The following is a 12453-nucleotide window of genomic DNA, read 5'->3' on the forward strand; positions in this document are numbered from 1 at the left end:
AAGTTCAATAAGACGAAAAAAACTCCTTGAGATTTCAATGGGGTTTAACGAGAGTTCGTCTTTTTGAGCCGAATTGCGCCCCCTGCACGACAATATTAGGTCTTACTCTCCAAGGAAGGACCAACAGCATCATTCGCCAGTCGTTTGAAAAAAGGTCTAGTGTTTGTAAACTATGGCTGACGATACCCTCGTGAATATTATATATGTGACGCATACATTTATTCTCTTATGATTTGGAATAAATGATGGAATTTGAAATAACGCGCACAAGACCTTCATTGTTTGGAGATATTGGTAAGTTTACATGCAGATTGCAAGATGTCTGTCTCTTATATGAGACTTGTTACACTGCAATGAACCAGCAGTCTGGTAATCATTTGACTGACAGAGTTAACTGTAAATATATGACACGTTTTAATATAATTGTGCAGACCAAGGCTAGATGACAAACATTGTTGCCAGAACTGTTGTGTGATCACATGCTGTTTGCCCTTGAATCAGTCACTAATGATTATTAGCAGGTTACTAAAGCCCTGGATCAGTTTGACCTGAGTCAACACGTTGATGAGTCAGTTTCACTGTCCTGTGTATGTCCTTTGTATCTGTCCCTTTTCTGTTCACTGGAATAAATAAATGGTTTTGACACCAGGCTGTTACGTGGTAATGTCCAAAACGTCGTTTCCTAAAATGCTGTAGTTACCTCTACATCTTTTAATGGAGTACAACAACACGACTTAAATAGAACTAAATACAAAATTATTACTATACAGAATTACTAAATATTTGATATTTTTGCAATTCCCTTTTGTGTATAAATTGCACTTTTTAAGTATTTACTTTTTACACTTAAAGGGATAGTTCACCCAAACATGAAAACTCTGTCATTATTTACTCACTCTCATGTTGTTCCAAACCTGTAAGACTTTTGTTCATCTTCGGAACACAAATTAAGAAGTTTTTAATTAAATCTGAGACTTTTCTGTCCCTCCATTGACAGCTACGCACACTTCAAAAAGTTCATAAAGAGATCTTAAAACTAATCCATATGAATTAAGCGCTTTAGTCCAAATTTTCTAAAGAGACTCGACCGCTTTATATAATGAACAGATTGAATTTAGGCTTTTTATTCATATTCAGACATTGATCAGCGAACACAAACAGAAGCTCAACCGAATCTGCTTGATGCGCGAGAACAAACCTCTTGTGGAAGTTCAAACGTGCTGGGTAACACATGAGAATGAACCTCATTTGGTTCTCGCACAACAACATGCGTGAGCTGCCGTTTACCAGATCTGATGTGTGAGTTGATGAAAAGTCTAAATTCCATATTTTCGTCATATAAGGGGATGTGAAAATTTGTCCGAAAATTTGGACTGAGCCACTCAATTCATATACATTAGTTTTACGATTTCTTTAGGAACTTTTTGAAGCTTCAAAAATGTCAATTGCGTAGCTGTCAATGGAGGAACAGAAAGCTCTCAGATTTCATCAAAAATATCTTCATTTGTGTTCCGAAGATGAACGAAAGTCTATGGTCTACGACATCCATCCATGATTTCATCATTAATAAAATCACTCATATCTACCATAAATGCCTATCTAAAGCTATTCTGTCTGTCTCATCTACCCACAGCACATGGTCTGGGGTTCTGGACTGATCGTTCAGCAGTCCATGAGGCCGCGGCTCAGGGCAGAGCTGTGCAGCTCCAAAAACTGATTGAGAATGGAGCATCTGTCAACATAGTGGCCGTGGACTCTATCACACCCCTCCATGAGGCCTGTATACAGGGCCAAACACAGTGTGTGAAGCTGCTCCTGGATGCTGGAGCTCATGTAAGGAGCTCCTCCATACTGTAGGCCTCATGAATCTGTCACATAAGTTGTTTATTTGCTGGTGTCATTGTCAACAGGTTGATGCTCGTAACATTGACGGCAGCACTCCGTTGTGTGACGCCTGTGCTGCTGGTAGTCTGGAGTGTGTGAAGTTGCTGTTAGAACATGGAGCCATGGTGAACCCTCCCCTCTTCACCTTCTCACCCCTGCATGAAGCCTGCATGGGCGGTAAGGTGATCTGATGCTTGATTTAACCTGAGGTTGTTTATGTATGTTTATTAAGGCTGTCAATATATACAATGCCTGCATATACATGGCATACTCGCATAAAGCGGTACTATATATATTAGCAAATACAGCTCTTTATATAAAGTTGGATATACACCCACTGGCCACTTTATTTGGTACACCTTGCTAGTATTGGATTGGACCCACTTTTGCTTTTAGAACTGCCTTAATTCTTCATGGCATAGATTCAGCAAGGAGACATTCCTCAGAGATTTTGCTCCATATTGTCATGATAGCATCACGCAGTTGCTGCAGATTTGTCGGCTGCACATCCATGATGCGAATCTCCCGTTCCCCCACATCCCAAAGCTGCTCTGTCGGATTGAGATCTGGTGACTGTTGAGGCCATTTGAGTTTAGTGAACTCACTGTCATGATCAAGAAACCAGTTTGAGATGAGCTGAGCTTTGTGAGATGGTTTGTTTTCCTGCTGGAAGTAGCTTTAGAAGATGAGTGTCACCGGTGTGTCTTCTACTACTGTGGTCCATCTGCTTCAAGGTTTGAAGTGTTGTGCGTTCAGAGATGCTCTTCTGCAGTGTGATGTGTGTTACTGTTGTCTTTCTATCAGCTCGAACCAGTCTAGCCATTCTCCACTGACCTCTGGCATTGACAAGGCATTTTACCCACAGAACTGCCACTCACTAGATATTTTCACTTGTTCGTACCATGGATGGTGAAAATCCCAGTAGATCAGCAGTTTCAGAAATACACAGGCCAGCCCGTCTGGCACCAAAAACCATGCCATGTTCAAAATCACTTTAATCACCTTTCTTCCCCGTTCTGGTGCTCAGTTTGAATTTCAGCAGTTCGTCAGTGGCTGCATCTGAAATTGCATACTCTAGAGTAGGTACGCTTCATGACCGCTAAAAAAGTATGTTCTATAGTATGAGTGTTTGTAGTATGAATGTAATCAGGACATACTACATTCGTCATGTTGTCATTATCATGTGACCTACGTTAGTTACGTCGCTTCACTGCCATTCATGAATCTTCTCCCGTGGTCTCATGGGATAGTAAAGTGTCCACTGTATGCACACTTCAGAATCTCGCTGGAAGAAGTTGGTTATCCAGGTACTTTTTGCCTTCTCTTTTATGAGTACTGTAAATTCGGACATTCTTCTTTTGTCACATTGTGTTTTTCGCCTACTATATAGTAGAGAAGTATGTGATTTTGGATGCATCCTAGGCCTACATTCCTAAATACATTGAGTTGCTGTCATGTGATTGGCTGATTAGATATTTGCATTAACGAGCAGTTGAACACAGCTGTAACTTAATTGTTATTACTTAATGAAGATATTATAAATGTGTATTGTGAAAGTGTTCTAAAATTTGATATTTGATGAGAGAAAAACAATGAATATTATTTAAAGACAAATTCTTTCAGAATGATTTAAAAAAAAAAAAAAAAATTTTGTCTGCCAGGTAACTCTAAATGTGTACAGTTCATGATTGATGAAGGTGCATTTATGGAAGCCCATGACTGTCACTTTGGCACCCCTCTGCATGTGGCGTGTGCAAGGCAGCATCTCGGCTGCGTAAAGGTTCTGCTGAACGCAGGTGAGTTTCTGCATTTCCAGTTGTTTGTGTTTATTTTTTATTTGGAATACTGGTAACATTTAAAATAAGGTCTCATCTGTTAAAGTCGGCATGAAACAGAAGTTGTGATAGTCTTTTCTTCCGTATTGTGTCATATGTGAGTTAAAAATAGCTTCTTGAACAAGACAAAAATGTAGGTAGAGACTTGATTTTGTCCAATGGGAATTGATTGGATGGTTTGCTATTGGTCGACCTCATGTGAGTGACAGGTTGCCCCGCCCTCAAGCCAGTAAACACATCATCCGAGAAGAGATGTCGCTGAGGTAAAGTTATTTTGATTAAAAATTACAAGTGCAATTGAATAAATAAAAAAAGTTGTGCACGGATGAATCATTTATAATAAATACTGAAATATTCCATAAAAGATGGGAACTGTCAATTTTGATTTCATGGTGACTTTAACATTGGTTAATACATAAACTAACAATGAGAAATATTTTTTCTTACAGCATTATTAATCTGTTATATAAAATACAATTGCTCATTGCTTCATTCATGTTAGTTCACAGCGCATTAACTAATGTTAACAGATATAACATTTGATTCTAAAAATGTATTGGTAAATATTGAAATGAACTAAGATGAATAAATGCTGTAGAAGTATTGTTCATTGTTAGTTCAATATAGTTAAACAAATGAAACCTTATTGTAAAGTGATTTACTGCGATGCGCACTAACTTAAACAGAACATGAATCAAATCTCTTGTTCAGTAGTTGTAGTAGTACATAATAAAAAATACACTTTTGTGCATGTTCTTCCTATGATGTCTATGTATTTCTTTCATGTTTTTAGGTGCAAATGTAAATGCTGCTAAACTTCATGAGACCGCACTACATCATGCTGCTAAAGTGAAAAATCTGGAACTAATTGAGCTCTTGGTAGAATTTGGGGGAAATGTTTTAGCCAGAGACAACCTTGGCAAAAAGCCCATTCAGTACACCAGATCCGGCTCACCATCTGCCCTCTGCCTGGAGCTTTATGAATGTAAGTATAAGTACTCAGTTTATACGTTTTTAAACTGTTATGGTGATGGAAGATGTTGTTCTTAAAGTGGTCATATTATGAGACACACAATTTTTGTGTAAATAAAAAAAAAAACTCTTTTGAGATTTCATTGTACTATGAACCTTGGTCTAACATTCAGATCTCCATTTAACTCAACCAGACCATTTATTGAAACTAAACTAGTAAAATTAAGGGATGTGTGTTTTTCAAGACACCGCAGGAAAAAATGACCTCTCTTTTCTTTTTGTCATAAGAAAACTTAATATTAAATAATAAAAAATAATAGTACTGCTTTAAAGTCATAATAAATTGTAAGAATTAAAAAATGTTTTTTTTATTAGTTTTGCTAAAGCAGAAAATTGATTTCACTGACCCAGTGACAACTTCTTGTTTTGCTGTCTTTTCAGCCACACCCCTCAGTCTTCAGCAGTTATGCAGAATTGCTCTCAGAAATACCCTCGGGAAACGGGCGCTGGGGGTGTTGACTCAAATGGGCCTGCCAAATCGAATCATCTGTTTCCTGTCTTATTTGCCAGCCCCTCCCCTGGAGCTTGACGGTTTACCACACTGCTTCTGTCCAGGTCATCAATAATGAACACAGACTGCGATTAAGAATAAGGGACTTAGATCATTGGTTTCCAGGAAGAAAGAGATTTCTCGTTGTGATGCGCAGCTACTGTAACAGCTGTTCTCAGTATTTGTCACGTATTTGATGTTTTCCCCCCTGCAGGGAACCAATAGAAGTCATTGTCACTTGCTATGGATGCAGTGTACTGCCAAAATTCCTAGAATAATTTGACTGGGAAAGAAGCACCTTTCACAAAAAATAATGGTATTTTCTGTTTTGCATCACGTTTGACTGCTGACACATTTTGCAGTGTGGCACATTAAGACAGAGATTGTTTTCATGCAGTTATTCCAACCATATTGTTAGATGTATAATTAACTTTAATGATTTAATTTGTTATAGATTTTTAAATACCATGCGTATAAAATACAGTCTTATTTAATTTCAGGTTTTATATGAATTAATCAAATTGTGTGTATTTTAGCTAGTTCTTATTTATGTGAAATATACATTGTGCAAATGCTTTATAAATGTTTTTCCTCTGTTGTACATAGTTCATTTTAAAATGTTGTATTGGTTTGACTTTGTGCATAATTGAGAATAATTGTAACAAAGAGTGATTGCACAATTCACAATTACACATTATTCCATTTATGTTTCACTTGACTGGTGGTGAGAATTGACCAGACTTACTTACTATCTTTGTTATTGTATATTTTGAGTATCTATCTGTACATATCTATCATTTTAGTGCTATAAAAATACAGAAAGCAGCCTGCCGGTGTGATTTGTATTTGCCGATTTGTTTCATTTTCTCAATAGCGGTCATAAGCACAAGAAAAGCTCAAAATGGGTTAAAGACAGAAAATGCTTTTTCCACAATAAGAAAACTTTATTTCATTTAATGTGAAAATTTAATTGTATCTCAGTATGGGGGTCTTCGCAATTCCTTTCCAAGAATAAAAAGCCAAATACATAACAAGTCTGAGCTTTGACAATTCCTTATTAAAAAAATATTTTATAAGTCTAAATATCGAGATTTTAAATAACTGGAGATGGAACTTCTTGTACACCACGCACAAACCATTGAATTCGGTTGATAAATGTAAACGTTATTTTTTTTATCTACAGTCTATGGTTTTTATCCAGAAAAACCGCAGCTCACATTTGTTTACAGCGCAATTTTGCCCTTCAGCAATATGGCGGAAGCGTTGACGTATCACAGCAACGTTCCAAAGCGACCAATAGGGCGTCTATGTATTTATTACCGTATGTATATGGCCACAGCGGCTGGACTTTTATTTTGACATGATTTGTGGAATTCTGAAGCCGGAAGTCGCTCTGAATCGTGAAGTTCTGGGGGAAGCTGCTTGTTCAACTCTTATTCAAAACTTTAGACAGATTTCTTTAACTGTTGTTTTTACAAGCTGAATCTATAGCCTCCTAACTAATCCTGTTCGTAGGGGTTACGTTGTTTCCAGACGACTGTGAAGCGACTTTTAAAGTGCTCTCCATGGCATTATTTTGGGCGAGAGAGCAGTAATTAGCGGAGCCCTGTTGATCAGATCAGCCAGAGGTCGCAGAACTGCAGAGTAAGCGGTGAGTTTCCTTCTCCACGCCTTTTAAACCATCTGCCTCATATTTATTACCGTCCTCGGGTGGTTACATGCATTTTCATGTGTATTGGTACCTGTAAACACTAGGTAGTGCTTCTTTGTGCGACATAGAGGCTGTGCCTCAAATCCCAGTGAACTGTCTACATAGACAGCATTTTGGCACATGAAGAATACATGTAGTCTAGGGCTCTTTATAGGCATGTTGTCTGTTTAATAACTTGTCAAATGTATCCTTAAATGATCTTTGAAGTTTCCTTTGCCCGGTATTTACTATTTGACCTAATTTGATGTTTTATTCCACCAAAAACATCTCAATACTGTTAGTTTTAAATCACTATGTTTGTTCAAATATCTAAAACCACCCGTGAAATATTCTCTCTGGTTGGGAGCATAAAAGCCTCAGGTAATGGGATGGTATGAAACATTCATACCAGTTGAAAGTCCATATTTACAGAGCACAACAACATTTGAGTTTAAAATTGCCAAGTGCAATGCAATAAAAGTGAATGGTAACTGCCATTATCCCTAAATGACAAAATAAGGTTAACTATTTCTTTAAGAAAAAAGATTGATATTAATCAATTAGTATCCTGTCATTTAAAGTCTAAAAACGAATCAATTTTGATCAGACATGGAATCACAATTGACATTTTCATTCTTATTTTTTATGGAATATTGCAGCATAAATTATTTATCTGTTTACATATTGTTTTTAATTCACATGCCCCGCTGCTCACAACCCATTTTACTTTTATATTCAACAAGAAAAAAAGAGGGTGGGAAGTTTTTTTTAATATATATATATATATATATATGTATATATTACACACACAAATGTATGTGGGTGGTTCTTAAAAGAATGCATCCAGACTGTCACTGTATGTGAGTTTCTTAAACCAAAAGCTATTTCCAGTATTTGCATATCAGCATAGTCAGTGGGAAAGGAAAGTTGCTGAGGAGGAAGAACATGTTATTTAATTTTGATAAATGATTACAAAGACAAACGACATTTTTTTTCCTTGTAATAGGCACAGATGAATCACTCGTTTTAATTGTTAACTGTAAAATAGACGCTTTGACCTGAAGTCTGTGTCTCAGGTTTAGGTTGAGCTAGTAAAAACTGTTCAGGGGTCAGTGACCTCTGCAGTTCATTTTTTTCCTGGCTGTACTCTTGAGAAAGACTTTTGACATTTAGCCATTCTATAAATAGATTGCAGGGCTACTGTTTGCAGATGGGAGTGATTTCTTAGAGAAACAGAATAGCTTCCAATGTAGGCTAAGTCATAAAAATATGAGAAAGTACATAATTATAGTATTCACTGTTCAATATGCCGTCTGTAAACTCAGTGCAAGTCACCCAGACGACTGTCGAAGACATCCATGGGCGACTGTCAGGTGGTGCGTTTTACTTTTCTCAGTGATTTTAGGAATGAATCAGCTGGACCAATCACAGTTATTTGATTATACAATACTGTTCAATAGTTTGGGGTCAGCAAGATTTTTAAATCAATTATTTTTATTCAGCAAGGATGCACCAATTGATCAAAAGTGAGTGACAGTAAAGAAATTAGTAATGTTACAAAAGAGATTTCTGAAGAATCATGTGACACTGAAGACTGGAGTAAGGATGCTGACAATTCAGCTTTGCATCACAGAAATAAATTACATTTTAAAATGTATTAAAATAGAGAAAAGTTATTTCTAATTGTATTTTATTAAACTGCAATTTTAATAAAATAAATGCATTCTTTGTGAGCATAAGAGACTTTAAAAATATTGTAAATCTTTCCAACAGCAAACCTTTTAATGTTTGTAACTTATTTCATATTTTCCCTTTTCTTTATCTCAAAAAAGGAATCTTTTTAATGACATAGTTACACAAATGTTATTAAGTATTGATTTGTATGTTAAACTTTTTATGAATATTGTGTTATTAATGTATGCGTGTGCACTCTCTCTGTCTTGATCACAGGTGGTCTCTGAGGACTGTAAGATGACCGAGTATAAGTTGGTTGTTGTGGGAGCAGGTGGTGTTGGGAAGAGCGCATTAACCATCCAGCTTATTCAGAATCACTTTGTGGATGAATATGACCCCACTATTGAGGTACTCAATAAAATGACCTCATCTTTCCTTAAGTTACGACTTTACATACACTACAGTTCAAAAGTTTGCTGTCAGTAAGATTCTTTCTGAAAGAAGTCTCTTATGCTCAAAAGGCTGTGTTTATTTGATCAAACATACAGTGATATTGTGAAATATTATTACAATTTGAAATATGTTTTCTATTTTAATATTTTTTCAAATGTAATTTATTCCTGTGATGCCAGTCTTCAGTGTCACATGATCCTTCAGAAATCAGTCTAATATGCTGATTTGCTGCTCAAGAAACATTTCTTATTTTACTGTGGAAACCATTTTCTCTGGATTCTTTGATGCGTCCAAAGTTCAAAAGAACAGCATTTCTTTTAGGGTAAAATCAAATTACATTTGATAATTTTAATGCATCCTTGCTGAATAAAAGATTTAATTTCTTTCAAAAAAATCTTCCTCACCCCAAACCTTAGAACAGTAGTGTACTTGACATTTAACACACAGCCATCACCGCTTGACATTTTCATTTGTCCTCATAACCTGCACTGAATGCTTTATTAGAATAGGATATATAAATCCATTACACAGGTTGATTTATGTAATGGTGAGACTATCTGGCTCAATGCAAATATTCAGTATATCATGTCGGTCCCTGCAGGACTCTTACAGGAAGCAGGTGGTGATTGACGGTGAGACGTGTCTGCTGGACATCCTGGACACTGCAGGTCAGGAAGAGTACAGCGCAATGAGGGACCAGTACATGAGGACAGGAGAGGGTTTCCTTTGCGTCTTCGCCATAAACAACAGCAAATCCTTTGCCGACGTGCATTTGTACAGGTCTGATGAATACGGCTTCAGTTATATTTTATGATGAATCCTCTGGATTTTAAGTAGCGGTAATCTGATTAGATGAACCACTTTCGAAGCTTTTAAGTTTAAGACATGTCAATATAATAGTATAAATTATATTATAAATATGAAGGAGCATTTGTAATATGTGGTGTACAATGTCTATAATGGTGCATTTGATACATTTTAGAGAGCAGATCAAGCGCGTGAAGGATTCAGATGATGTTCCCATGGTCCTAGTTGGGAACAAATGTGATTTGGCCAGAACGGTGGACACCAAGCAAGCTCAGGAACTTGCCAGAAGCTACGGCATAGAGTTTGTAGAAACTTCTGCAAAGACCAGACAGGTTGGCAAATACTGATTATAATTTCTTTTTATGTGTTAGCGCAGTTTGCTTATGTTCGATTGCTTTTACTGTAATTCCCGAAGCTTAGCATAAAGCTTCACACATAGCATATGTGTTAATGAAATATCCTTTGTCTGTTTTCCGTAATGTTTTTCAGGGAGTTGAGGATGCTTTTTACACCCTCGTCCGTGAGATCCGGCATTATCGCATGAAAAAGCTCAACAGCAGAGAAGATAGGAAGCAGGGCTGCCTGGGTGTGTCCTGTGAAGTCATGTGACTGCACTGTCTCCCCCTTTGTTTTTTTGTGTTTTTTTAGCAGTTTCTTGACCAGGCAGCTGGAAGCCTCATGACGTGTGTGTGCGTGCGTGTGTGCAGAGTTTGCCCTCTGCTGGCTGAAAGGGATTAATGCACAACTGGTCATCTTTCCTGTTGGCCTGCTGTAATAGAAAAATGAGGCCACTGGACATTAGCTCACTTGTCTCATTTAGTACTTGGGTTGTCCCTCTTCCTTTGAGAAGAAAAACATATACGGGCATTGAGTTCTTCTTTTTTCACTTCTGAACCCTTATGAACACAACAGCACATTGGTGTTGATTAAAGAAATTCTAAATTGCAGAAGGCTGCATCTCTTAAAAACCTGCTCAAGTCACATTTCACCAGACAATCTAAAGAATAAATCATTAAGGAAATATATATCTTTTTTTCTTTCTTTTTTTTTCTTTAATTTTATGAACATTTATCACATCCCCAACACATTCTCATAATCATAATGCATCTGAATTTTTTTCATGCGTTGCCGTGATTCCCAGTGTTGTAATGCAATACATTTTTACTGTAATATAATATTTTCTTTAGTAGGCATAATCGACTGGTAGTTCAACATCTACTACTATGATGCATAATTACTTGACAGTTTAAATGAACAGTTCACAGTTTTTGTTTTTTTCTCATTACCATACTGAGAAAAGTTTTTTCAACAAATATGACGGTCACGTTGCAAAAACATCTAAATAGTCCTAAAATACTATTCATTTTTATTTACCCAAAATATAATTTCATAATCATTCTATTGATTTTTGACCTGTTTTTGGCAGGTTTGTTGGAGTCACCCAAGAATTTTTTAATTACAAGAAATACATATTTCATGGAAGAGAAGGAACTGCATTTTTAAATGGTATTTAAATTGAAATAATGTAGATTATTAGCATATACCTTATTATGGAAGCAGTTATTTTGAAGGTTTTAGAAACCTCAGACCTGATGTTGTAAAGGCCTCAGAAGAGAGAAAGTGAAATGCCCTTTAATCTTAATCCGCAGGTTCAACGCTCAGGAATACTGTGAACACAGAAGTTCTTCAGAAATGTGTGGGATTATTTCTTTCCCCTTTTTTTCATTTGTGTAGCCAAAGAGTTTATTTAGCATTTACTTTTACCATTTTCTGTCATATAGTTCCATTTACTCTAGAATTTCAACTTGTTCTTTTATTCTCTTTGCTCTCAGATGTGAATTGTAAATTTTGACATATAATACAGAATGATTTAGCCTAGATACAGAGAAGTCAATCAGATATTAAGCATGAGGTGTGATGGATTTTACTTTAAGGGCCTTTTGAATAATGGTGCTGCTGGTGTACACGCCAAATCTATGTGCCTCCTTCTGTGTCCTATATAGCATGACATCTTTTAGCCCATGTTAAATAATGTCTTAAACCTTCCAGTGAAAGCTGTACAAATGTTTGTTTTTTGTTGTTGTTGGGATTGTAAAAGATCAGAGTTTGTTGCTATGTTTATTTTTCATGCCTGAAGTCTCTTCTTGAGAGCCAATGAAGGTTTATCAAGAAGTTAAACGAGTCTTCGTGTTGACTATCATGTTATTTATATGGCATTTGTCTGAATCTGTGCCTGATTTCATCACCGGTGAAATCTGCAGTATTCGTACTGCTGTTGCGTTTGGCCTTCTGTCCTCACTTTAACAGAGGCAGGATGTTTTATAAAAAATACAAACTAAGTTTGCCTTTACATTAACAAACCTTTCTTTTCCAACTATATCAAAACTTGATTTATGTATTTGCAGTTTTAGCACAATTTATTAGTATCACAGACTTTCCTTAATCAGAAAATCATGTGAAAATGAACATTTCATGTCTTTTTTGGGGGCAGGGGGGAATATTCATGTGTAACAGATGTTTAATGTGCCTACCATATTACAACATGTTTTACCAGTAAATTACTTGGAAACTGAGCATATTGTGTGTAA

General features: G+C 36.4%; 2 protein-coding genes across 2 annotated transcripts; both read left to right on the forward strand.

The window, feature by feature from the left end:
- The first annotated feature begins 106 nt into the window (after positions 1-106).
- asb13b (ankyrin repeat and SOCS box containing 13b) lies at positions 107-6066 on the forward strand. The gene is made up of 6 exons (XM_077223642.1): positions 107-294; positions 1634-1833; positions 1911-2061; positions 3546-3680; positions 4513-4704; positions 5133-6066. The coding sequence occupies exons 1-6, from the start codon at positions 243-245 to the stop codon at positions 5315-5317; spliced, it is 915 nt and encodes a 304-aa protein (XP_077079757.1). The 5' UTR covers positions 107-242; the 3' UTR covers positions 5318-6066.
- A 532-nt stretch (positions 6067-6598) lies between these two features.
- nras (NRAS proto-oncogene, GTPase) lies at positions 6599-12438 on the forward strand. Its single transcript, XM_077223647.1, has 5 exons — positions 6599-6892; positions 8882-9013; positions 9660-9838; positions 10041-10197; positions 10355-12438. The coding sequence occupies exons 2-5, from the start codon at positions 8903-8905 to the stop codon at positions 10472-10474; spliced, it is 567 nt and encodes a 188-aa protein (XP_077079762.1). The 5' UTR covers positions 6599-6892; positions 8882-8902; the 3' UTR covers positions 10475-12438.
- The last annotated feature ends 15 nt before the right edge of the window (positions 12439-12453 follow it).

The sequence above is a fragment of the Siphateles boraxobius genome, unplaced genomic scaffold, assembly GCF_051911475.1.
Source record: "Siphateles boraxobius isolate OS27281-9 unplaced genomic scaffold, OSU_SipBor_1 9, whole genome shotgun sequence".
Taxonomy (NCBI): Eukaryota; Metazoa; Chordata; class Actinopteri; order Cypriniformes; family Leuciscidae; genus Siphateles; species Siphateles boraxobius.